The 27,788-nt window shown below is 39.1% G+C and overlaps 1 protein-coding gene across 1 annotated transcript; it reads right to left on the bottom strand.

The window, feature by feature from the left end:
• Window positions 1-510: 510 nt before the first annotated feature.
• Window positions 511-25,287, bottom strand: CIMAP2 (ciliary microtubule associated protein 2). The gene is made up of 10 exons (XM_026707290.2): window positions 25,165-25,287; window positions 19,507-19,594; window positions 17,795-17,965; window positions 16,194-16,316; window positions 12,780-12,908; window positions 12,129-12,272; window positions 9,204-9,368; window positions 8,728-8,856; window positions 3,927-4,057; window positions 511-2,273 (listed from the first exon to the last, which is right to left on the bottom strand). The coding sequence occupies exons 1-10, from the start codon at window positions 25,212-25,214 to the stop codon at window positions 2,219-2,221; spliced, it is 1,185 nt and encodes a 394-aa protein (XP_026563075.1). The 5' UTR covers window positions 25,215-25,287; the 3' UTR covers window positions 511-2,218.
• Between the last annotated feature and the right edge of the window lie 2,501 nt (window positions 25,288-27,788).

Below are 27,788 nucleotides of genomic sequence, written 5' to 3'. Positions count from 1 at the left end.
TTTTTTTTAAATCTATTGATTTAAGGCACAATCCTAGGCAAAAATGTACGAGATTAAGATGCCAACACTAATTATTGTATATATATGCAGTTGCTAAGTTAGTATCACGGTTGTTAAGTGAACCTGGCTTCCCTGTTGACTTTGCTTCTCAAAAGGTCACAAAAGGATATCACGTGACCCCAAAACACTGCAACCATCATAAATACAGGTCAGTTGCCAAGTGTCTGAATTTTGATCACGTGACCTTGGGGATGCTGCAACAGTCATAAGCTTCTTTTCAGTACCATTGTAATTTAGGTCACTAAACAAACTTGTAAGTCAAGGACTTATCTGTATTACTTAATATTTTAAGTGTCTGTGTGTTAAATAACAAAGTGCCACTGATATCATTCAATATTAAGTTCCAGAGCAGTGTTGTTTAATCTTATCAACTTTAAGATGTATAGACTTCAACTCCCAGAATTCTCCAGCTAGCAAGCTCCAGAGGGAAGCATGAGAACAAAGGAAGGATAGATTCAAAAAGTACAAATGTTTATTGGGGATTAATGGTTCTCGTATAATTGTCCATGAAAAACCCAGTCCCCTTTCACAATGAATATTTGAGGAGGGGAGGCGCAATAGAATAAAGCAGAATACACATTTTTTTGTCAATACACTGATACACAATACAGTACACATTTTTTTTTGTCATGGGCTGCAATCCAGAACAAAACCAAAATGTAATGCAATGTGCTTAAGTTTAGTATATTAACAATTCTTTTATAACTGGCTGAGGCGGGTGTAATAAAAATCTAATAAAAGCAACAGTAAAAACAATATGAAACTGGGGGAATAGCTTGTGACCCTGGAGCTTTGAGTATGTAATAATGGATAAAGCTATCACTATTGGAATACAAGCATGTTTCTGATCCAGGGTCAGCCAAAATATATCCCTATTTTTGAAGCCCATCTTCAGCCAAGATATCCTCCCTGTCAAGAGGTTTTGATTTGCTTTTGATGTGTGCATTTGAATTTATAGCACTGGCATCAGTTCATCAGACTGTCCAGAGATCATTAATCCATGTTGATAATCCTTTGTTCCTTTTTCTCAAATGAGGATCATTCTAGGCAAAAAGGAGTGCTAAATTCCATTAGCGTAACTGCTTTTCAGGCAATTATTCCTTGGGGTTCTCGGGGAGAAGTTTAGCTGAGGTGGCATTTATCATTTGCCCTTCTGTTCAACCCCAGTTGTGAACATCCATAGCGGGATTTGATCTATTTACACATATTTTGAATCAATTCTGGAACAGATACACCACTGGGTTGCTGTACCTACCTCCCACCCATGATAAAACTGCCTTTGATGCTTTTCAACTAGAACAGGAGTCAAGCTCACTTTCTTAAACTTAACCTGTGTAGATGTAGGAGCAAGCCGAAGGAGGTAAGATTGCCTACCTTCATTTTAAAAGTAAAATTGGGGTTGGAGAAAAGAAGTTCTTTCCATGTAATATAGCTTAGGAAAGTCCTGTGCTGTTCGTTATGGCTGCTCAATGGATATGAACTGATAAATTCAAGATAACACAAGAAAATATAACAGCTTGCCAATAATGCTTCCACTGAAGTAGAAATAAGGTTTACAACATTACTATGTGCATTATTTTTAAATGGGAAAACAGTAATTTCTCTCCACCAGATACAGCCCATGACTTGATCTTTTCCTATATAAGTCTGTTTTGATTTTTGAAAGCTATGGATTCTAATAAGACCCTGTTGTTAAAAATTAAACATTGAACTGCAGTTTCCTTATTGCATTACAAACTTCCCTTGATACCAGAATCCAGTAAAAAATAACATGATATAATTGTGGCCTGTGAGAATTAGAATCAGGGAAACAATAACACCCCCCAACCTTTTTAATTAAATAAAGGACAACATTTAACAAGTAGTGCTAAATGAAGCATTAAATAAAGCATTAAAGAAAACTTAGGTAAACCATTTAAGTTACTAGCAATTTTAATACAGTATTGACATAATTATGGCAGCACACTGATTTTAAAAGAGAAAGTTACAGTTACAAAATTCTAACAAATACCTTGATTTTTAGTCAAGAATAAGAAATTCCTCAGTGTATCTTTTCAGTTTTCAGGTCCTGCAGTTAGGCTGACCAAACTAAAGTTATGTAGGCATACAGGTCATACATGATTATTTAAGTGTATTTTTTTCCAGATGGAACAATTTTTTAGGCAGATTTTGGGTTGCTCTGGCGACCTTTATTGAAAGGAGTGATCCTCTCCCTGTGGAAAAAAAAAATCCAATAAATTGTTCCCATATTCCATCCTTTATCAAAGCCAAGGTTGAGGGCATATGTTCATCCAGATATCGCTGAATTAGCATCTTTAACAATTGGACATACTGATTAAAAACTGTTGAAAGCTCTAATTAAGGAAAATTGGAGAACTGTGGGTTTCTCTTCCTCTGAAGAACTTAGAGCTGAAGGTAAGCATCCCAACAAACTTAATGACCTCTCCGAATGATCTTAGCTTATAGGTGAATGGAGCTTTGGCTCTGCCTAATGTATGGGCTAGAGTCTAGACTAATCAGAAAAAGAAGAAACATTGAATGCAAGGCAATAGTAGAAAGAGAATTGTAAGAACCATTCTCTTGGGTCTTACCTCTGCTTAGTTTTTACATCTAATTTTTTGAGTTTTTATGGCATAGAGATGCTTAAAAACTCATACATTTTTCTTAATAATAATATTAGAGTTAGAAGGAGGCCTAGTCCAATCTCCTTCTCAAGCCTCTACCATTCTGGGCAAAAGGCTGTCTAGTCTCATCTTGAAAACATCCAGTGAGCTTCTAGAGCTCTAGTCTCATCTTGAAAACCTCCATAGGTTCTAGAGGAAAGCCATTCCACTGATTAATTGTTCCCAATGTTAGGAAATTTCTCCTTAGTTCTAGGTTAGATCTATCTTTAATGATCTTCCAAGTCAGTGTAGATGTCAACTATTTAGCTACATTTAATTTTATCATTATATGGGTGATGGTCTAAGGAATGGCTAAGAGTTTCCTATCTCGAAGCCATTTTCATATTATCTGTATAGGTTCTAGATCTACAAGCAACAGTTCTGGTTATGCTCTTTCCTCAATTCTCAGCCAAACTTCTCCTTTGCATCCTTAAATTCTGAATTAAGTCATGTTTCAGAAGCAGACATAGTGCATTAGAAATATACTGATTCATTCATTTAAAAATAGATTACACAGCAGGATGCATGCAGTTTCATTCCATTTTATCTCTGTCCTCTACGCAACTCTGCCAACACTTAAATACAGTATAAATATGTACAATGATGACGACTATTTTCTGCGTGTGTATGTGTACACGTGCTGGTTTTGCTAAAATGCAGAGTGAAGTGCATGAATAAAACTGCAAAAGGTCGTATCAATATAGTCATAATTAACATAAAAGATCATATTAAGAATTTGTGCTCTTGTCTTTACAGAATTATATTGATCATGAATGTGGGGAGAGTTTTACAGCTGAAAATTGGAACACTGAAATTCCAAATTATGGCATGAAGTTTAGAAACTGAGCCAGGTGAATTTAGAGGCAGAGCAAAATAGAGAGGATAATTATAATAAATTAAAAATATAATAACGTCTTCACTCTAAACACTGTCCTGTTAGATCCCTGTTGTTATCTCTTTTATGAATTCAATTCCATCTACAGTGCAAGATTTTGTGAGACCCTATGTACCAATGGGAATCAGGATCAATATTCCAAACAAATGGATAAATTTCATTTTAGAAAGTAAATGTGAATTTAAACTACAGACAAAACAACTAGAAAACAAGGTCAGGCATGCAAATTAAAAATAAAAATTCAAAAACTGATGGAAGTTTGGGGATTTAAAAACAATGATTTGTCATTCTTATCATGTTTCACTTACTGTAAACACTTGTCCTTTTCCAAGTTACTAAGATAACGTTGTGTTTCATTCATATAAAGGGAACGGTATCTCAACTTCTTTGAATATTTCTCATGCTTTGTGGTATCATAGCGGCCAACACCGACAGGATTCTGTAGAATAGAGCATTGGGGACATAGTTAATGCTTAAATCTTCCTGATTGCCCACTTCAAAACAAGGCCATGACAAATTGCTCCTATATTGATGTCAAAAAACCCACAGGGATTTCTCTGTAAAGTCGAAGGAGAGGAGGAAGAATCCTAGAGGCTAGCTAATGAAACAAACAAAATGTTTTAAATTGTGATATTTATGTACTTACTTAACAAGCACATCTACATTATATTAAAGTAACCAAAATATCTTTACAATCTGCAAGGCATGTCACAACTTTTGAGCACCCCTAATGTTTGGAAACTGAAAGTTGAAAAATTTGACATGCCCTACTAGCTATGGAATTAAGCTACTTGGAAGATTATCTTGGAATTTATTTTATTTATTTATTTGATTTGATTTGATTTGTCTATCGCTTGCAAGATAACAGGTATAAGTATAAACATAGTTATGAATACATGAAATGGATACATATAAGAAAAATAAAAAAAGAAACTATAGGACAGGGATGGTAAGCACGATTGGTGCACTTATGCATGCCCCCTACAGGCCTCCTAGGAAAGGGGTGAGGTCAATAGTAGACAGTCTAAGGTTAAAGTTTTGGGGGTTTGGGGAAGAAACCACAGAGTCAGGTAGAGTATTCCAAACATGGACCATTCTTGCTGAAGTTGTATTTCCTGCAATCAAGTTTGGTGCGGTTAATCTTGAGTTTGTATCTATTGTGTGCTCTTGTATTGTTATGGTTGAAGCTGAAGTATTTATTTACAGGTAGGACATTGCAATGTATGATTTTATATACTATATTTAGATCAGACAGAAGGTAGCGTAGTTGTAGGTTTTCTAGTTCTAGAGTTTCAAGTCTGGTGGCATAAGGTATTCTGCAATGAGTAGAGGAGTGGAGAACTCTTCTTGTGAAATATTTCTGGACTTTTGCAACTGTGTTATTATCAGATACATGATGTGGATTCCAGATTGATGAGCTGTATTCAAGTATAGGTCTAGCAAATATTTTGTATGCTCTAGTTAGTAGTGTGATATTACCAGAGAAAAAGCTACGTAGGATTAGGTTAACAACTCTTAAATGCCTTTTTGGTTATGTAGTTACAGTGGGCTCTAGCACTTAGATCATTAGAGATGCGTACTCCAAGGTCCTTGACAGAGCTTGGATCATCAACAAGGTCTTGACTATTCAGCTTGTATTTTATTTTCTGATTTTTTTTGCCAATATGTAAGACAGACCATTTATTTGTTGAGATTTGAAGTTGCCATTTGTTTGACCATTCTGATACATAATCGAGGTCTTTTTGAACATAGTTGAGGTCTTTTTGATCACCAAAGGAAAAAGTGACTAAGACAGCCCAGACAATAAACACTCAACAGCATAAAACAAAGTTGCAGAAGCAACAAGACAAGATTGGAAAACAATTTTTTTAAAAGTATCCTTATCACACTATGATTTTCACAGGGTGATTTTCACAGGATTTCCCTTGTTCTATGAAATCCTGAGCAGCTGAGCTCCACCAGAATAAAACTTTGCTTAGGATGAAGTATTTTGCATCCTTAAATACAAATTGCCTTACATCTGTTGCAGAGGTACTGCAGCAGTGGTTCACAACCATGTGTTGTTAGTTCTTGCTATGTCTGCAGCCATGCTACATTGAGAATTTGTACTGAATGTTCAACTGGATGCTCTGTGTTGAAAATGATGACAGTTCTCCAACTGATGTCCATAGGGTGAAAGTATATCTCAGTTATTCCATGTATGCATTTTATTACCTTCATAGTATATAAAATTACTAAAACTGAATTTGGTGGAATCTCAGTTGGTTACACAAATGGAAGGGGGAAGCATTAATCAATCAATCAATCAATCAATAGACAAATAAATAAATACATGCTGTGTCTGAAATGCACTTGATATCGGTATAAATCTTAACTTTGACCAATCCTTTAAAATTGAATAAAAGATCCAGCATGTTATATCCATATCCTTGAAGGATATAGGATTGTCACCTGTTTGTTCTAATTCATATAATAGAATTAGAAGCTAACTGGTCTTTGTGGAGAGAATGTTGAAAGATACATATTATTTTATCTGATCTAAATCTATAGATGATAATGATGATGATGATGATATCCATTCAATTGAGTCCAACTATTAGCAATTCAATGGGCCAGGTCTCTCCACATCTTCCAATTTTGTGCTATTTCTTTTAGTTTTTCTATGCTCTGACTGGTGTCAGCTTTGATGATGTCCCACCACCATGTTTTTTGATGACCTGGTTTCCTTTTACTGCTAACTCTTACAAACATAATTGCTTTCTCCAGTGAATTCCCCTACATGACATGGCCAGCGAGATGGAGTTTTGTGGTTTTGTCTTCTAGTGACACGTCTGGTGTTAGGCATTCCAGTTCTGTTTGTTAGTCAATTGCTAGACAAGGAATACACAGTATAAATATGTATTTACATTGAGAATATTGTATGGATACCAGTATTCTTATAAGGAAAAACTGCTGGCTCTTCTTAAAGAGAACAGATTAAATATGTAATTATACAAAGGCCTCTTAGAATCACCATATCTTGGCTTTATATCAAAGAATGATGGGTTTGATTATTCTACCTCTGGGGAATAGGGAAGTTAAGCTACTATAGACCATCTATCGATATTTAATCCAAGACCTACTCCACAGTTGCTTTAAACCACATGAGTTGAATAATCTGCCTCAACATTGTTTGCCCTGAACCCAGCAGTTCTTTAGTGATAGAACTGAGCTTGTATTTCTGCCAGAATTACATTTGTTATTTGGCTATTCCTCTGAGAAAAATTGTGGCACAAATAGCATTATTTCATGTAGCACACCATATATGCAGACAATTATGCACTAAATCAGAGGAAAGTTGTTCCAGTCACTTAGCAATTTAGCCTGAATCTTTGTGTACACAAGCAGCAACTTTCTTAAACCTTGTCCTGGATTTGCAAATGGAAACCAGAATTCTGTTTTTGCCAGCTCCAGCCACTTGAGCCTAAACTGCTGATAAGTCCAGATCAGTAGGGAAGTGAGACTTTTTCAAAATGAAACTTTTCCTAGCTGCTCGGGTGCTTCTAATATCACCATAGTAACTCAGATAAATGCAAATGACAAAAGAAAAGGCATAAGGAAAACAAATACCCCGCTAGCACCTTCCTTTGGTGCACCAGAATTTTAAGAAGATTGAATCAATGGGCAAAGGAAATACCACACTCTTAAAACTGCTAAGAAATTGCCTTAAAAGCAATATAGAGAAAGAGATTAATTATTTCTCTCCCAGGGACATCTGAAGAAGGAGTGGCATCCCAAAAATAAAGATGATGGTTACAACCATGCCCTGCAAATCCCATCTCTTTTGCAATGCATGATAAACCCATTTGTGATTGTCATCTGTCTTTCTTGTCTTTCTAGTCCTCTGCTCCCTTCCTTAAATGAGATTTTGCTGACTCTGTCTTACTGGCTGTCTTGTTCCAAAGATGCTTTTTCCAGAAGGCAATTGGACTTTCTTGGGTTTTTTTCCTCCTTTGAGAAAAACATTTTGCTTTCATCTTAGACGCTTCTTCTATTCTGAATTGAAAAACTTGGATGAGAAGTGAAATGTTTTCAAAGGCAAAAACAAAAACCCAAGAAAGGTCAGTTGCTTTTTTGGAAAAAAAGCACCTTTGGGACAACTACAGGTAGTCCTTGACTTACGACCACAACTGAGCCCAAAATTTATGTTGCTAAGCAGGACATTGGTTAAGTAAGTTTTGCTCCATCTTACAACGTTTCTTGCCACGGTTGTTAAGTGAATCACTGCAGTTGTTAAGGTAGTAACACGGTTTTTTAAGTGAATCTGGTTTCCCCATTGACTTTGCTTGTAAGAAGGACACAAAACGGGATCGCATGGCCTCGGGACACTGCAACCATCATAAATATGAGTCAGCTGCCAAGCATTTTAGTTTTGATCACGTGATCATGGAGATGCTGCAAGTTTCATAAGTGTGAAAAAATTAATCTGACTTTTTTCAGTACCGCTGTAACTTTGAACACTAAATGAACTGTTGTAAGTAAAGGATTATCTGCATGACCTGGATAATTGAGAAGCTCAATGGATACTGGGTGTCTTGGACAGCACAGTGTCAGCAGTGGTGGGCTGCAAATTTTTTAACAACCGGTTCTCTGACTGGGTAGGCATAGCCGGTTGGTCATGTGACTGGGTGGGTGATGTCACTCATCATATCCAGCCCCCCTCCTGGCCACTTGCCCCAGGAACAGGTAGGATTCAGCCGGTTAATCCCATCACTGGCTGGCCCCGCCTCTGCTGATTTTTCGGCCTGTTTTTCAGCCATTTTCAGGCCAATTTTGAGGCATTTTCAGGCCATTTTTCCAGCCAAAATCAGCCTGAAAATGCCCCCCCCCAAACAGGCTGTCTTTGGGGTGTTTTCAGCCCTTTTTGTGCATTTTTCAAGCTGTTTTTCACCCCCCAAATGGCCAAAACAGGTGGGGGTGGAGCCAGCCGGTGGTCCAACTTGCCAGTTCTCTGAACCATGCAGAATTGGAACAAGGGGTTTGGGCGAACCCATCCGAATATGTAGCAGCCCGCCTCTGAGTGCCAGGGCTGCAATGAGAAAAGAAATTATAATCATGTTTCTCGCTTACCGTATTTCCAAAACAGAGACGGTATGCACGTCGGTCAAATCTTTTCGCACCAATCCAGAATGGTGGTTGGTTTTTATATTCTGTTCTCTTAATGGGGTTTATGTCATAGGAGCCTGGTCCTGTTTGGAACTGGGGGGGAAAAAAACAGGCAATTATTTCCTGTTATTGGTTGATATTACTATATGTTCATCATCCTCATTAAACACCCATTACAGAAAAGCACCTCGGAGATTTGCTTGTCGGTTCCCCCTATTCTTCTTCTTTGCACAGATGCCTAGTAAATATAATTCTGGATGTCCTTTAATGTTTTCTGCTTAGAGAAGCTATTTTGATACTTTGAAAAGAAAAAAGAAAAATGCATTCTTTAAAAAAAACAAAAACAAATTGTACTTCATTCTGTTCCCATCCTCATTGGAAATGGTAGGAAAAAAATCAGCACCAGATGACTGCTGAAGAAGCTGAGGAAAGTCACCTACCTGTTCACGTGATAACATGCCAATTTTGGACCAGAAGATCCGTTCAGTTGGATAATCAGGATCCCGTGAAAATGTACCAAAAACACCGTGTTTCTTTCTCTCCCTTGTCTCCAGTTCATCCAGGAAGGATTTGATATTGCAACCAGACAACTCAGAGGTTTTTCTCTGCCATGATTAAATAAGAGAAAAATATTGCTTTAGAAATGAAAATAGGTAGAATGTACCCTACAGGCCACCCTAGTTTCACAGTCACAATTGGGACCAGAATTTCCATTGCTGAACATCTGATGAAAGTAATGAAAAACAGCCAAGCTCAAAGAGCACCAAGGACCCATCATTTCAACCCTGAGCTACAAATATTCTCCTTTATAGGCAATTTATTCTGTTTTGGTTTCAGCCAGATGATGATATAGTCGTTTCCTCTGCCAGGAAGCCTCCACCATCAGCTTCTTAACAGCATCACTTCTCAGGAAAAGAAGTAATCTATCATGGAACTACTTCAAGCTCAGAACCTGACTTAAGAAGAAATAGTTTACTTTATTGTCATTGCACCTCATACAACGAAATCAAACACCATCTTCAGTGCACATCATGACCAGGACCATGAAAATAAACACAAACACACATCCTTCACCCTTCGCACATTGAACAAGAAACCCCCAACACCACACCAACACTGCATTATACAGCAGAATTCAAAAGAGCCACTGCCCTGGGATAGAAGCTGTTTTTCAGCCTATTTGTCTTTGTTTTTATTATTCTGTACCATCTGCCAGATGGTAATAGTTCAAAAAAAGGGTTCCCAGGATGAGATGGATCTTGAGACTGTTTTGAACTTTCTAAAGGCAGCGGGAGCTATAAAGCTCTTCCAAAGAGGGGAGAGGGCAACCAATGATCTTCTGGGCAATGACATTAACCCTCTGGAGTGCTTTCCTATCTGCCACTGTGCAATCGGCAAACCATACAGAGATGCAGTATGTTAAAATGCTCTATGGTGCAGCAGTAGAAGGTCACCAGCAGTTTTTCATTCAGTTGTTGTTTTCTGAGAAGTCTCAGATAGTATAATCTCTGCTGGGCCCTTTTGACCAGTGCTCCAATGTGAGCATCCCAGGTCAGGTCCTCTTTTAGGGTAATACCCAGAAACTTAAAACTGGCCACTTGCTCCACTCGGTCTCCATTGATAAGCAAGGGCTGGATGTCTGATCTGTTCCTTCTATAATCCACTATAAGCTCCTTGGTCTTATTGGCGTTGAGGACCAAGTTATTGTCTCCACATCATGAAAGCAACCACTCCACCTCATCTCGATAGGCAGACTCATCCTCCCCGGAGATGAGTCCCACCAATGTATCATCTGCAAATTTAGCAATAGTATTACTAGCATGAGTGGGAATGCAGTCATGCACATAAAGAGTATAGAGTAAGGAACTCTATAGCTGAAAGACGTGTATGTGTGATCTGGTTATCTCCATATGGCTTCAGCTTTTGCTTGTATTACTGAATATAAATTTACTACTGCTTTGAAAGAGTGTTAAACCTGGGTTCAAAAGCAGCCTAGCTTGATGGAAGTGTGGTGGTAAGGATTTCAAAAGTCTCTTCTTTTTCTGATGCTTCACCACACTTGTCAGTTTTTGTTCAGGTTCTTTTGAAGCACGGTTTTAGCACCTCTCCAGAGCAGTAATAAACCCATTATTAAACATGCACTTTTCTGATCTTCCTTTTTCTGAAAATGGTCTTAAATTCCACATTGTCTTCCTGTCAGGGAAACACAGTGTGATATTTTCACTAAAATATTCAATTTTCTGAATCTAAACTTCCTTAAATAACCGAGTCTAGGACTTATAGAATGCCAATCTAATACAGGATTGCAAAATGTAATTTGAATCTTATTATTTGTTTCTGTTATAATAGTACAGCATTTATCACTTTTTTAAAAGAAAATTTCCAACCACAACTTTTATTAATTCTATTCTTTTTAAAATCCTAGAACTTGTTGGCTGGAGAAGTTGAAGTCCACAAGTCTTCAAGGTTGGATACCCCTGTCCTAGAGTTTTGTTTTTTTTAAGTGACTGGGAGAAAGGATTCACTCCTGTGTTGAAGTTGTCTCAGTCAAATTGTAGCCTTCCCCAATTTGATGTCTTCCCAAATTTTCACCTATAGCTTTGATCATTCAGAGGCAACATGGCCAATGGCTATCATGGATCAAAGCATTTGTCATGCCCCTGTCAGAGTCTGAATCTGAGGAGGAAGCCGGTTGGCTGTGGAGGAGGCTGGGGAAGAGCAAAGTCCGGCTGGGCAGAGCAGGGGAGAGATAGAACAAGGGAGAGGGAGTTCAGAGGAAGAACCAGGCCCACTCCCTCTTCATCCTAGGGCATGCAGGGAGGAATGGAGAAGAGAGAAATGTGGGTTGTGTGGCTTACGAGGGAGGAGAGAGCCCTGATTCCCTTCATTAGCCACAGCTGGGAAGACAGATGATAAGAAAGGCAGGCTGTGTGCGGCAGGCTGCTAGGAGCAAAGTGACTTTATCCTGTGTTGTTGTGGCTTATCTGTGTTCCTGGCATCTTCCCAACCATGTGAGTTTTGCTGTGCCTTCAAGCCTGAGATTCTTGCTTCTGTCCTGCCAAACTAATTACTTCAGTTTGGTTTGTTTGGACTTAAGTTACAGTTTGTGTTGCTCATTTTTTGGACTTAATTTTGTGCAGTCAAAGGCAAAGGAGAGTTTTTCTTCAGCCAGAAGGTAACCTGGACATTGGGGGCAAAGTTGGAGATAATAAAGGGACTTTTATTGCTTATCTGACTGTGTTGCCTTTGTGCCATGCCCTGGATCATCACAGCATTAGTCCAATAAAATGGATGAGCATTCAGTCTGTATATTACTAACCAAATTGTGGAGAATTCTTTGTAAGCAGAAAAGGGAGAAAACATACATCACCAGAAAAATGTCCAGAAACCATAGGCTTTGATCTGTTGCCGGTGAAGATTTCATAGGGACCTCGAATACTGACCACCCGTTTCAACATCTCATCCACACTATTTTTGATATTGTAAGTACCCGGTCCCAAACCGCTTCCCTAAAGTCAATCACGAGAGAAAGCATCAGACAGAGACACATGAAAACAGCTACCTTTAGGCAGGTGAACATTGATCCCTATCTAAAAGTAGTTATGCTCTATCTGGAGATCCAGCACTTGACTCCATGGCTGCTCCATGGGAAATCAAAAAGAAATATGAGGGTCAAGTAAGCACTGCCATTGGACAGTTGCAAAGCTATTTGTAACCCATTAAGAAAAGTTTATTCAATTTTGCTCCAATAGCATGGAGGGGTTTTGTTGTCATTGGTTGCTTTGGCTTCAAAGGATTTATGCTTGCCCCATTCATGGACTAAAGTGAGATGAGCTTCAGGGGGAATGCAGCCAAAAATAATAATAAAAAAATGTTGCCAGAGCACAGTTGGACCATAGAGGGGTGTAGAAGGGGTTCATAGTCCATATTCAACAAGTATATTGTTGAGTTGTTGCTTCTATGGGAGCATTAGTCACATACAACAGTGAAGTGGAAAATCAAGAAGATATACTTGCCGCATGGACAATGGTGAATTGTTTAGGAGTTTTACTATCCATTAATCCTACAGCAGTGACTGGAGTTCTTTCCCTCTCTTGTAGTTTGGCATAAGGATTTCCATAGGTGCCAGGGCCAGGATAACATTCCTAAGAATACCAGGGGGTGGGGGGAGAGAGAGAGGGAGAGAGGGAAGGAGGGAAAGAATCTTTTTATATATATGTCCAAGGTTGACCATCATTACTTATTTTAATATGACCTAATGAGATCTATATAACATTAACATTCTTTAGGTAGATTTCCCCCGCTTTCATGCTGAAGTGTTCTCAGGGAAACAAAGTCCTATGTTACAGTGGAAAGAGATGGATATGGTAATGTTTAAGTTGGGTAAAGGGAGCTTCCCTGGATAAGACTTGTGGCTGAAAGATTACTGATATGCAAAAGATTATTTCTAAAAGTTCAAAGAAGTTTCCTAACAAAAATCTCTATTTATGCTGGAAGGCCTGTGCTCGAGAAATAGTTGCCTGAAATTCTTAAGACAGGGGGTATATGCAATTGCTGGAATTCTGATCAAAGTGTGTATTAGATATCCACAAAAGTTCTTTCTCCTATATGGCCTTTCACACAATATACTTAACTACAGACAAATGTGTCTTAACTGACCCAAATTTGGGGGAAATTACTGAATTACTACATCTTTTAGATCTATTTATATCCTTCAAATCCTTATGGCAGAGGAATACATGCAAAATTTCATTACATCAATAGCTGCTTTCCCATTGATCAAGCAGATAGTAATTAAAATAACTGGGTTAAATCGCTACTGTTGTAGTACAACTACTACTTGACAGGGTTTTTTGCATTGCTAGGTCTTGGGGATGAGTTCTGCACTGAAGAAAGCTGTTTTTTTCTGCAATTTTATAGTTTCAATAGTTTTTCTCAGAGGATTGTCTGAATGAGGTTTGATAACTATCTAAGAGTTGATTCAGTTTTATAGTTTACTCAACAGGGAAGCACAGTTTAACCTAAAATATATCCAGGACTATTTGGTGTTAGGAGCATTTCTCACCAACCCCACTGCTAAGTGAGCTGTGGTGCTTACAAAATATATTTACCCTTCCCTTTGTCTTCTTAAGCATGCTGTATGAATGAAGACTTTGTCAGAATAGGAAATTTGCTTATTTCTTGGCTTCCTGTTTGTTACGTTGCAATGACAAGCACATCAGCCATGCCATGGAGAAACATATTATGTTAATTCATTGGTGCTTAGATAAGCATCGGTCTGAAAATTATATATTAGTTTTTCCTGCATAATAAACAGTTCAAGCCCTTTTAAGTAAGAAATATGCTAAAACTGATTTCCTGTCAGTAATGTATGCACTTCACATATGTGGTATGGTGGCCTAGAGGTGAAGCTCTCGCCTCACAATCAGGAGGCTGGGAGTTCAATCCCAGGTAGAGGCCGATATTTCTCTCTCTGGGCAAACTGAGAATATATCTGCTGAAACAAACTCCACATTGGTGACAGGAAGGGTATCCGCAGTAAAACACTCATCTCCATTCAGTTGCCCAGACTTGGATTCCATTAGTTAAGGAAGCAGCAAGCTTGTTTTAGACATAAAGCTAGCGGGAGGAATACCAAAGGCATCAGAGTCATGGCTTGGATGTCAAGGGAAAAGGAAGACAAATGAAAAACATACATCTGGGCATAACTATGTGTCTCATATATTTGTGATGATGTTAAGACCCAAGTACATAAGAACAGGTTTTATATCATGCAAACTTTACACAAAGGTTGCCAGTTTGCATCATTGCAGGATTATGCTGGGTTGCATAACACTCTGTATTAAAATGTGATTGGCTTATTTCTGGTACAGTATACCATGTAATCACAGCTAGATAGTATACTGATGGAAAACAACATACAAAGTAGACTAAAACTTTTTATATTTTCAAGCCAGAATAACATAAATTATCCAACTATAAACAAAAATGAATAGATAAAATACTAAATTAGGTTGGTGCTTGAATTGACCTCTACTCTTCTAGGTCTTTATGGCACTAAGCTGAAATTATTTCTTCTTATGTGGAGTGGCAAGAAGTGATTTTAAAAAATCCAAGATTCATGGTAGCATCCATGCAATCAAAAAAGGGGGCGTGCATAAGCGCACCAAAGTGCCTACCGTCCCTGTCCTATTGTTTCTTTTATTTTTCTTATATGTACTCATTTCTTGTATTCATAACTATGTTTATCCTTATACCTATTATCTGGTAAGCAACTGACAAATCAAATAAATAAAAAATAAAAATCCCACCTTTTATACATACAGACACACAATGCTGATGCATGTACTGACCCTAGACAGTACTAACTAGACCCAAAATAAATCACCAGGTACCCTCCAGAATTTTTGCCAACAACTATCATATTTCCTGACCACTAACCATGCTCGCTGGTGTTTATAGATAGCTATGATTTAAAACAGCAAGGCACTAGGTTGTAGGTTGTCATCAGGCATGCTAGATGACAATGCAATGAAATTTCCAATTGTGGGGAGAAACTTCAACTTCCAATACTCGATATCCATATCCTAACATTACAGAAACTCATCTGAGTTCTGCTTCCTCTCCTTCTGTTGCACTGGAGAGTCCTGTGCATTGTCTTCTAAGTTATTGGATATAGCTGGGTTTATATGGTTCATACCTAGGCATATTTTAATCAACTATGTTGTGTGAACCCAATTTGTTTTTGTTGTTCAGTCTGCAGTGTAAACTCAAAAAAAAAAGATTAATTGGGTAAAACCTGGACCAAGTAACATGAAGAAATATATCCCATAAATATAGCCAACAAGCCAATGTTTAGATGTATAGAATCGCACTGTCCCACAATGCACATTTTATAGATGCAAAATTCCCTCATGGAAACAAAATAATCTCCAACTGGCTTTAAAATAATCTTATTTTTAGACCTGTGCCACAGCAAGAACCAATGAAAAAGATACATATTCAACAAATTATAATACCTTATAAACATGAATTTTTGGTTGTTTTGTTCTGTTTGGTTGGAAATGGCTATTCTTCATTCAGGATCCCAGCATTTATTTTCCCAGTTATAATGCACTATTCTAGATCTCATACCATTTCCACATGTTTTAATTAGCAATGCCCAGGACTATTTCTTTCTCAATGACTATGTTTCACAAAGAAACTGTAGTCCAGGTTTATCCCACTAACCATCATTTAAATGTGCTGAACTATATACACCTTAATCAGATGGCTGTGCTAAGGGTAATAGAATATATAAATATATAAATCATTCTATTCAAATAATACTGAGTGATAATTCAACAACCTAGAAGCCTGTCTAACTTTTACTTTATTTTTTAATGTTCTTCAAATTATTAGTTCCGGCAAAGATAAAAACCAAGTCATACCCTCATGTAGTCTTTAAATCGTATTGCTCCAGTATCACAAATTCCTCTAATACTGTGTGGCTGTTTTTCCATGAGCTGCAGAAAATCTGTGTGATTGTAAGTCCCAGGTCCCAGTTTTCTTTTCTTGAAGAAAAATAAACATAAGAACATAGTTGAGAAAATGGACGCTAGCAACTGTTAGAAAGGCTGGGAGAAGAAGAGAGGGATACACATATACATATTGCATGTGAATGTATTTTTGTACCCTGGCATTCTTGCTCACAACTATTGTTTTCTCATTCCTAATAACAGTGGGGAATTTTGGTTAGGGTGAGTGTTGAATCTTGTCTCCTCTCCTCTATAAAAACACGTTCTTCAGTGCCCAAATGATCAACTACACAGTGAATGTGTTTGACAGGGATCTATGGGTCAAAGAAACATTAGATTGTAATTATGTGTTGTAGGGATTATATCTGGCTGGCAGAAATTGGAAAGTCCACTAACTGAAAGTAAAGAAATGTCAAAAACTGTGACTAGCCAAGGATGTAGATCATAGATAATTTCATATAATGCAGAATTATACATAAATTAGAAGATTTTGAGCAAAAATGTTGGAGGAAAGTAATAAAATTATTCATAACACTTGTATGTTTCTGAGAATAATTGCACAGCATTGTAACAAGTTACCTTCTGAGAGCCTTTAACTTAACATTTGCCATTGCTGAGTGGACCATGTATGAGAATACAGTTGCAAAGAAATGGGATGGATGGACAGATGGATGGAATTCATTGTTCTGAATTCTAGTGTTGCTGTGACAATGTAATAATCCTAAAGAGGAGGATTTGATGTAGTTCTTTTTCAAAAAAAAACAACCTTGGAATTACGTTCTATTAAGATGGATAGTCCCCTTCATGGTTGACTTGTCTGATAAATCAGGCTCTACAGTTCCAAAGATATTTCTGCTTATGTTCAAGGAAATGTATGAAAACCATACTACACTACAAGTCTACCAGGTCTCTGATAATTTTACTAACTCATGGGTGTCAAGGCCTAGGGACTGAATCCGGCCCTCAGGATGCTTAGATCTGGCCTGCGGGGCCACCCTGGAGACAAGATAGGACCAATTCATGATGCCTCTGCCAGCAAAAACAGAGCTCAAAAGGGTCCCAGGGGTTTCAGGAAGCTGTCGTAGCCAAAAACAGAGCTCAGGAGCCCATTTTCACTGGCAGAGTTTTTTGGGCCGCCATTGGCGCCCCCAACATGAGTGATGTTGAGCTGGCCATGCCCCCCCCGGTCATGCCCCCCCGATGCCCCCAAAGTAAAACACAATCCTGATGCGTCCCTCAATGAAATCAAATTTGACACCCCTGACTAGCTGAAAATAAAGAAATGAATTTTCAAGAATTCTTTTCTGTATCTAGTGGTCAATAAGACATTTGCAGACAGACCCAGTAGCCTTAATACGAGTGAGCCAGAGCCCTGAAAATGAGGAATTTGCAAACTGGTACAACAACAAATAGTTTTGTTACCATGCTCCTTTTGAGATCTTATTGATTCAATGAATGTGTGGACAAGTCTATTATCAGCACTCAGTGCCATGGACCTAAATGGATCCACTCACCCGAGCTTTCTCCTGCTGGCATATTTCTTTAAATTTAAAATGTGGCATTTGAGTGAGTCTAGCTGCTTCCTGAGACTTGGCCCAACTAGAGCTTGATGCCTTCTTCTGCAAGGCAGTAGAGCTGAAGCTTCCATCGTCAGTCACATAGGTGCCCGGTCCTAATTTTCGGCACTAAAGAAAGTACAAAGTTAATATTGACACCTTCCCAACTTCCAGGATAATGTCAGTATCATTAAGGGTGTAATAATCAGCATTCCATGAAATCATATATTGCCTGATTTGTGCTACTGCGTACCAAAGTGGATCCCATTTTGCCTTTTCAACAGCACATAAACTGATATACCAAAGGGTGTACAAAAACAGACAGAAGAGCATGAGAATGCCAACTGTTGGACAATTGTAAGCTTTGGAGACATTGTTCTATTTTGTTTGGAGGGCTGCATGCCGCCCGCCCCCCATCTCCATTTTTTATCTCCCTGGGCCCCAGGGAAGCCTTCTTGAAGCAAAAACGCCCCTCCAGGAAGCTTCCCTGAGGTCCAGGAGGCAAAAAAAACCAACAACAACAGGGAAGGGGTGCTGCCAAAAAAGAACAGTCAGTCACATGACCACCCAGTCACATGACCACACCTACCTAGCCACACCCACAGAACCAGTTGTTAAAAAATTTGAATCCCACCCCTGTTTTTAACCACAAAGGACACCTTTCATATCACACTAAGAATAATGGGCAGAAGGAATAGCCTTGAGGAATAGGTAGAAAAGCTGTATATCGTCATCGGCACCTGCCATGCAGAGAAGCAGCCTTTGAAACAGCCCTCTTTTCCTGCTTTTTTTAAAACTGCAGCTGTGCCTCGTTCGGCAACTAAAGTTGAAAAATTAGGAAATAAAGATCAGGTAAGAGCACGGGTGGGAGAGTAGGCAAAAATATCAGCAGACATAGAACTGGTTCTATGTCTGCTGCTCTTCAAAGCTACCAGTTCTACAGAGGTGGACAGAACCGGTAGAAACCCACCCCTGCCCCTAATCCCTTGCAGGTGGAGTCTGGGCAGCTGAATGAAGCTAGCAGAGTGTTTAATGGCCAGGTGCCCTTCCTGTCTCCAGTGCGGAGTTTTGTTCAGCAGATATCTTCTCATTGTGCCCAGAGACAGAAATATCTGCCTCTACCTAGGATTAAACTCACAGCCTCCTAATTGTGAGGCGAGAGCTCCACCTCTAGGCCACCACACCAGCCCTTTCTGCTTTCTCTGTGTGATTTCTGTAAAATACCAGCCATGACGTGGCTGCATCTTTTGTATTCCAAGCAATAGATAGCTAGTGATGATGAATTTACATTTTTGGAAATTTAGAATGAAAAAGGTATGCCAATAGAAGAAACAGAAAAACATTATATTGTAGAGAAGAATTTCTGGGATAGGGTTGAGATCTTTACATACAACCGTGTGCCAGGAAACCAAAAAGGACATTAGACTGCATGATACTGGAGAGTAGTGATGATTATTTTTGTAGCTTTCCCACATCTTTTAATCTAAATTTCTGTGAATCAAAAAGTTCCAGAGAATTTTACAGGAGGGAATTTCAAAATATTTGTTTTGTTTTCAAAAAATATCTTTTTGATAGTGAAAACTGTATGTTCTTGTTCAACCACATAGATAGGAAACGGGGGGAAATAGTTTTACTTTGTGGATGTGAGACCCATTAAGAAATATACTCACCAATTCTGAACAGACATTCTTACAGTACGGGGCCTGGAGAAAAGTACTGGGCTTCTTCCAATTCGGATAAATGGCGGATACATCAAATCTAACAAGAAAAAAAAAAAACACATTCAGAATATATAGTCAGAAGAAGAATATCCCAAAGATGAAAATATCCTTTTTTTGCCTTTAGTAAAATTTTAGCCAGAAAAACTAGCCAGTCACTGTGATAAAATAAGAAAGCAAGACATTCGTACTATGTCATATTCCTTTGTAATCAACTTCTAACCGATCATTTGAGGTGAATATAGAAGTTTTGTTATAGGACACTCCAGAATTAGAATGGGGTGAAGAACCTGCAATCATCCTAACCAGCACAGCCAATGTTTAGTGCTGCAACTTTGTATAGGGGCTTCTGTACCAGACCCAGATCAATTTTAGAAGTCTACTATATAGAAATTCTAATATTCCTGTACGTGACTGCTCATGAGGTGATTCTGATCTACAGAATTTGAACACAGGGCTTTATCTAATTGCCTCTATTTGACAGAACTGATTCATCTCTTTTTTTCACATGCTTATTTCAAATCTGCTCTAGAGTAGCAGGAACCTACATAGCAGATCTGAGAACGTATAGACATGGAGCCACAGCAAGAAAGAGAGAAAAGAATATGTCATTGTACAATTCTTTCATCGGATATAATTCATAGTAATTTAGTAATTTACATTAAAATCTATATTAAAACCCAAGTGTTTATATAGAAGTTTTCATCAACACGACACCTTCCAAACATGTCAGAAAAAAATCCACCTTCTGGCTTGAGATGGTGAGTTGTATAAGTGAAGACATCTGAAGATGTTGAGCTAAGGAACACTACTTAATTAGTATAAACATATCTATGCTGTGTGGTATTTAAGACAAGGAAATAGGAAAGCCGTTTTTAATAATCAGTTTGAAAAAAATATGTTATTTTCCATTTACCTACTATGTAATGCCTTTGGGAAACATTTGCAATTTTGAGACAGCGTATTTTAAGGCATTTTATTAATAAACTTTGAAAAGTTAAGACGTAATGGGTGTCCTGTGTCTAACTTTTTTTTTTTTCATTTCCCCCCCTTTCTACCACTTTCCTTCTTTGCAGAGGGGAGAAATTGCTGGAAGAAGCTATCTCCCCAAATTATCTCTTCCTAAACCGCTGTCCTCTGCAGTGCAGCGCTTCTCTAAAAGATGTTAACCGCAGGTTAATAAGCTCAGTTCTGCAACCTTAATTAGTCAATTAGCACACTTCAACCCTCTTGTGTTGCTGTTTGAAACTGGCATGATCCTAATCAGTTTCACCCTAAAGGCTTTATTTTGCCTTCTAAGTAAATGGGAGCAGGCAATGCAATGTTATTAACACAACCAATATTTCTTATTAATATGGGGATTAATCGTCCTATTGATAACAAGAGGTGAACTGCTTATCTTCATTTTTAAGGGTTTTTTTGGCGCCTCCTAAGTCTGTGAAATTGTTGATGTAATTAAATAATAAATTTCAACCAAACGACAGGACTAAAATTATAATGATGACAGCCAGAGTAGTTCCATGGTTAAGGTGTTCAACTAGAATCAGGGAAATCCAGATTCCGTTTAGCCTCAACCAAGATATTTACTAGATATCTTTTAGCCAGAAATTGTCTCTCATGCTAAATTCACATTTACAACACTGATCAGGATGATTATATTCATTGCTGTTGTCATCTAAATTTTCCTGTCCAAAGCGATTGTGGGTGGCTTAAATTTTAAGAATCAAAACAATAATACATAGAAGAAGGCCTCCTCCTCCATGTCCGGACAAGACAAATCACATGTATGACAAAAGCAAAAGGGGTTCAGTAACCAGGGAGAAAAGCCAAGTTTTTAAAGACTTTTGGCATTCCAACTGGTAGGAATCATCCTGGATCTATTATTGCAGGTGTTCCATACTAGCAGGCTTGTAGGCCTGCATTCCTATTGGTCCGGAAAAGCCGGGCCGTGATTGGACAGAACTAAGTGTTCTGATTGGTTCTTATTTGGCTGCCGCAATTGGGTAAAACCAAGCGCGGCAAGCTCAAATGCATGTCATAGGCTGCCTAGCCGCAGCCAGCTCTATAAAAGGAGCTGTCTCGGCTGGGAGTTTTGTCTCAGTATCTGGTTTCCTAATAGAGCTGTTGTCACTATTTCGAGTCTTGTCTCTCCTTGGGACCCACCGCCCAGACTTAACACTGGGAATAAAATAGGAGAAATATATGCCTACAAACCCCGAAGTCCTGAAGGAAAGATGGGTTGTAAATGAAATAACCCATTTTATGTTTTAGCTTCAAGATCCTCTATGCATACACACCAGAGGTGGTATTCTGCAGGTTCTGACCAGTTCTGGAGAACCAGCAGCAGAAATTTTGAGTAGTTCAGAGAACAGGCAAATACCACCTCTGACTGGAGATTTTACAGTATCCTTTCCCTGCCATGCCCACCAAGCCATGCCCACACAACCAGTTGTAAAAGAATTTGTATCCCACCACTTATACACACACCATATTCCAGCTACAAAGGTAAAAAATTATTTAAATTATTTAGATCATTACAACAGTGTTTTTCAAATTGCGTTCTTTGAGTTGTGGCCAAAATCTATCTCTCTTAAAGGAACCAAATCACTCTGAAGATGTATCATGCCCTTATTATGCTTGCAAACAACTACAGCTATTTAGCAACTACTGTAACTGAAACAGCCTTGAGCAAAACTAGACCACTTATATACCTTTGGCCTAGTACCTTACAAAGAAGAGATAAAGAAAGGCAAATACAATGTAAAGCACTGCATGATGTTGAAATGTTTCTGACAAACAATCTGATGACCTTGGTATTAGTTATCAATTCTTACTAGGTCAGCATGCTAGCCCTACTACCTCTGAGATATGGTCAATAAATGTAATAATTTGGCCTAACTAGACCACTGGTTCCTGTTAGTTTCCTGCCCCTGTTACCACTCAGGATCACTTTTATGTGTGTGTGGGGGCATCTTATAGGATTGGTAGTGAAGTCAGCTCACATGTATGTGAGGAAAATTTCCACACATGTGGAACTCTATGGGCCCATCACAACTTGATGGGATTTCTTTGAGAAAATAAGAGTAGCCATAACAACAAAAATTCCCTCAAATCCAGCCAGTGTTCTCTCGCTTGTGCTTTGCCTCTTGACCTGGAGTTCCAGGAGTAAAACAAACAGATTTCATGGCCTGAGTTTGAAAGCCCCTGATGTAGAGGATGTTTAATGGACAGTTGTAAGTGCTGCAGATGACATTGTTTCTACATAGAATCCATGATTCCACCTTGCAAATATCTTTCTATGAAAAGTAGGGCAGAGCTGATTTAAGGAGGTGGCATCGGATGCAGCTACTCTGGACTTCAGAAAAGTGAGAGGACCTTAGCAGAGCAGCAAGTGAGGGTTTAAAAAGCAGAGGTATCCACTCATTGCTCCATGATCAGCCAACAGATCAGTCAAGGCAGGGGTGGGCTTCAAAATTTTTAGCAAAGAGTGGGTGTGGCTATGGTGGGCATGGCCTAGTTGGCTGTTAGATTGGGTAGATCGGATTCATTGAGATGCGAGACTCACAGTGAACAGTCAGCTCTTTATTTGGTATTTAGTTCTGAACAACAATGTGGCTCGTGGCGGCTCTTCATATAGAGCCGGCTCGTGGCTCGGCGGCCAATGACATCGCTTTGAATCTCCCGCGATCGGCTTGGCCAATTGCGGTAGATTCTTAGCGCACCAATCACGGCCGCTCAGTTAGCCAATCAGGTTGTGGTCCGTGTGGACCAATCGGATTTCAGGATTTGGAGAATGTTAATATAGAACATTGGCCTCCTGCACCATGCTCTGGAGGCTTTCTTCAAGCCTCCAGGAGAGCGAAAATGGCCTCCCCGGGCTACGGAAGCTCTCTGGAAACCAGAAACTGTTTTTTGCCTCCCCAAGCCTCTGCATGCGCCCTGCACTTACTTGCATCCAAAACAGGCCGTGTGGGGACTTCTGGGCAGGGTGGGGTGGGCGGGGCCAGCCAGGAGTGGGATTTGGGGGTTCTCCGAACTGCACAGAATCTTAGCTAGGGGCCCTCCCGAACCCCTGCGAACCCCCAGCAGCCCATGCCTGAGTCAAGGTAACAGGGTAAGTGATGCTGTTTCATTCTGTTCTCTCCCACATCATTTTGTCAGTGCAAAGTGCTCTTTTCTCTAAAGCTCTGGCTCTTCTTCCTCCCTCTCTTTTTTCCTGGGATCCATTTGACGTATTAAACTGTGTGTAGTGGAGGGGTTCCAAACCTGGAGTTGCACTGGACCCCAAATTCCTTGAACTGGCCCCGTCATAGAGCAAAATGAAGAATATTTCTCATATTATGACAATAGTACTTAGAACATTCTTTATATGAATATAAAGTATATGCAGAACACAAATCACTGTGGCACTTGTGTCCCTTCATGTATTTAGGGATGGGATTAGGGGGACAGGATGTTGCTAAATGCCTGGTCTATCTATAAAAAAGCTTGCCTCGTCATCAAGTAGGCCTGGCCTGTATTACTAACACCTGAATAGGGCCAGGGGCTGGGTATTCCCCTCTTAGAGTATCTTTGACTGAATTTCAGCTTTTACATGAAGAGATTCTGCTGGTATCAAGAGATACGTTTTTGTCAGGTAGAAGAAAATCTTTGTGAAGCTTTATTAGTGAATCTGGGTTCACAGGAGAAGACACTGTGGGCATCTGATGGAAGTGCTCAGTTTCCAGAGGACCTTGGGGAGGCAGCTCTCTCAAGGCCTTAATCGCTGTTGGAACATGGAAGTTGTACCTGAATGCCTGCTTGCAAGGGCATCCTGTGGTTTTTCAAGAAGCTCCAGAGGACAAACAAAGCAAAGAGGTGTGTAGAATGCCACTGTTGTAAAATAAGGAGTGACTCTGACTCAAGCACTGATAGGAGTCCATATTCAGGCTTATACTAGGCTGATGAGAGCAATTAAAAGTTGATATTTTTCTGCTCTTATTATATCCTCATATTTTCTATTCTATTCCATTCTATCTATTCTGTGCCATTTCTATCCTCCTCTTTTGGAGAAAGTTTTGGAGAAAGCAGTTAGATTATAGATTATTTGAGCTTGTTTTTGTTGAGCTTCAGGTCCAGGTTCAGCACAAAAGTGGCATTAATCCCATATATTGATGATTTCTGGTAGGACAGGGATAGGGGAATGAAACCGGCCACTACCTGATCTCTGAAACTTTTCTCTACCATTGATCAGGGTATCTTTATATATCCTTGTGAGCTATCTCCAGGAGCTAAGGTGGCAAACACTCTCTTTCATGGCTCTCTTCTGCTGGTATGGTTCCAGTTAGTAGAAGCGTGATTTTCTCAGTGCCATGTAACTTTGAATGGATATTAAATGAATGGTTGTAAATTGAGGATTATCTGTACCGAATAAACAATTTCTTGCCTTATGTGATAATTGGCTACTTCGCACCAGGGAAGAACAAATTCAACATTTGCCTTTTGTGTGTGTATGTATGTGTATGTGTATGTAAAGACACACACACACACACACAGAGAGAGAGAGAGAGAGAGAGAGAGAGAGAGATACACAAATGCACCTGTCCCGAATCTTGCTGGAGTTGTCTATACCTTGCTTGTTGAGTCCCAAAAGGGGCACCTGTGAAGCCTTTTGATTCCATCTTCTGCTGCCCAGAAGAAAAGGAAAAGAAGGATCACTTTCCTGATTGGCAGCTGTAGAAGAAAATGGCTCTGGAATTTCACTGCCATGACAACACTGGACGCTGGAGCTTCTGTTTCCATGGTCCTAACAGAGGTGTGTCTTCAGGGCAACCAGCTTTCTTCACAAAGCCTTGTCAGTGCTTCTGGCTTCAGTGCTTCCAACTCAGTCTTGGACTATACTTGGAAGAGATGGTTAGATCCTGCCCAGCGGGTCTTTCATGGCAACTGCAAAGTAACAGCAAAGAAAGAGTAGCAGAAGGAATGGCAAAGATGTGTTTAGGGAGGACACATACCACAGTTGTTCCTTCTTTGATTTATAGTGATCATGCTAATCCTTAGCATTAGTCTAAAACTCTCATAATTCTTAACTAATGTGGTTGGCCTAGATGCTAATGAACCATTCCCCACTAAACCTATGATCTCAGGTTCCTTTATATTCATTGAAGAAATAACACAAGGTGTTATTGGCAGTGTCAGCTTAACATACAATGCTTCATCCTCTTGTTGATAACACGGTATTTTTGTATTCCAAAGCACATACTGTACTATGCAACGTTTGAAGAACTTTAGCATTTTTTTCTTGGGGAAACTTAACAATCCATCATTCATTTTTCAGTTGTGGAAGAAGCAGAAAAAGCAGGGCTTTCTGGCCCCTACCTCACTTCAAATTGAAAAGAGAACTGAAAGCTGGATTATTCTAACTTGAGATACAATAACAATTTTAGATATGAGTTAGCATGTTTGCTACACGGATAGTCTTACAATTGTTTGTTTACAATTGTTTGTTTAGTGACTGTTCAAAGTTACTGTCAACTCATAAAATATTTCTATGGTCTTTTTTAGAGTTGCCAACAGAAAGGGAGGCGGGAGCAGCAGGCAGCTTGCATTCCATAAATGTTTTCAAAGATCATTTCTAGGTGACTGAAGTTTCTGCCCTAAATTGATGTATTGAGTATGATTGATGACTCTTGGCTATGGATGTGTCCCACTGGAGAATATGAATTATGATACACCCAGGGGGTGGAGGAAAACCAGGGTCAATGGTGACAATGAATGATGTGTCTCAGAGCCAGCTACACCCAGGCAGTGCCGGCATGTTTACTCCTAATAAATCTTTAAGTTTTGGAATTTCGGCTAGAAACTCATGATTTAAATGGGGATAACTGCCCGGGTGGCTTATGACTGTTTTTCGGATGATGGTTACAGCATCCCCATGGTCACGTAATCAAAATTTGGATGCTTGGCAACTTGCATGTAGTGGTTGCAGTGTCCCAGAATCTTGTGATCACCTTTTGTAACCTTCTGACAAGCAAAGTCAGTGGGGAAGAAAGATTCACTTAACAGCCCTGTTACTAATTTAACAACTGCAGTGGTTCACTTAACAACTGTGATAAGATCGTAAAATGGAGGGAAGCTCGCTTAGCAATGGAAATTTTGGGCTCAGTTGTGGCCATAAGGATTACTTGGATGATAACAGAATTATTGTTTTCCCCACCACTACTTGCAACACACATATCAAGGATTCTCCCATCTAAAGAAAATTTAGAATCAAACACAAACCTGGGAATTAATAATCAGTTTGGAAAAAACAGTGAGCAAGAAATCATACCTGCCCTGTTGCATTGTTCATCTTAAATTATACATTGCTCTGTCCCAGATCTATGTTCTGGAACAGGAGTCTCTAAACTTGACAACTTTAAGACTCATGGACTTCAACTCCCAGTATTCCTCAGCCAGCATAACTGGCTGGGGAATTCTGGGAGTTGAAATCCGTAAGTCTTAAAAGTTGCCAGGTTTGGAGGTCCCTGTTCTGGAACATAGCTATAGGCAAGCTGGAGACTTTAAATTACATATGACTTCAAAGTTTCCAGTCCCTTGTATATTTTTCTAAATGATGGTACTTAATGGAGCTGAAGCACAAAATTATTAATTACATTATGTTAATTTTATTATTCATACATGAACAGTTGTATTTATTAATTTAATTTTAAATGTAAATGAAATGAAATGAAGTTTAGTTTTTGTCTGGTCCCACCCTCTATGTTTTGAATTATGCTCCTCATCGCCAGATGTGATTCTCAGGCTCCAAACTGATCATAATGCCTGGAAATCCTAGATCAGAGGTCTCCAAACTTGGCAACTTTAAGACTTGTGGACTTCAACTCCCAGAATTCTCCAGCCAGCATAGCTGGAGAATTGAAGTCCACAAGTCTTAAAGTTGCCAAGTTTTGGAACTCCTATCCTAGATAGATGATATGGAGAAAGACCTCTGCTTAGCTTTCGAGCCAACTGGTTATGAAATGCATAATAGTGTTTCAGCTTGCAGCATGAACTATTAACCCTTTTTACTTATAACTATGGTTTATTCAGAATGCCTGATTTCCATACTCTCCTTTGGTTGGTTTTCAGCCTTGCTAACTATCAACCACTGGAATTGATTTCCACTTTAGGTGATTCAGTGAACAAATGATGAATATGAAGCAGCAAGTTGACTAAGGAAGAAGAGGCATTTAATCTGGCTCCTCCTTTTGCAG

This window comes from Pseudonaja textilis, chromosome 3, assembly GCF_049901715.1.
Source record: "Pseudonaja textilis isolate UNSWEBS1 chromosome 3, rPseTex1.2, whole genome shotgun sequence".
Taxonomy (NCBI): domain Eukaryota; kingdom Metazoa; phylum Chordata; class Lepidosauria; order Squamata; family Elapidae; genus Pseudonaja; species Pseudonaja textilis.
Note: the sequence above shows the minus strand (reverse complement) of the source record. Positions and strands in the feature narration are given on the sequence as shown.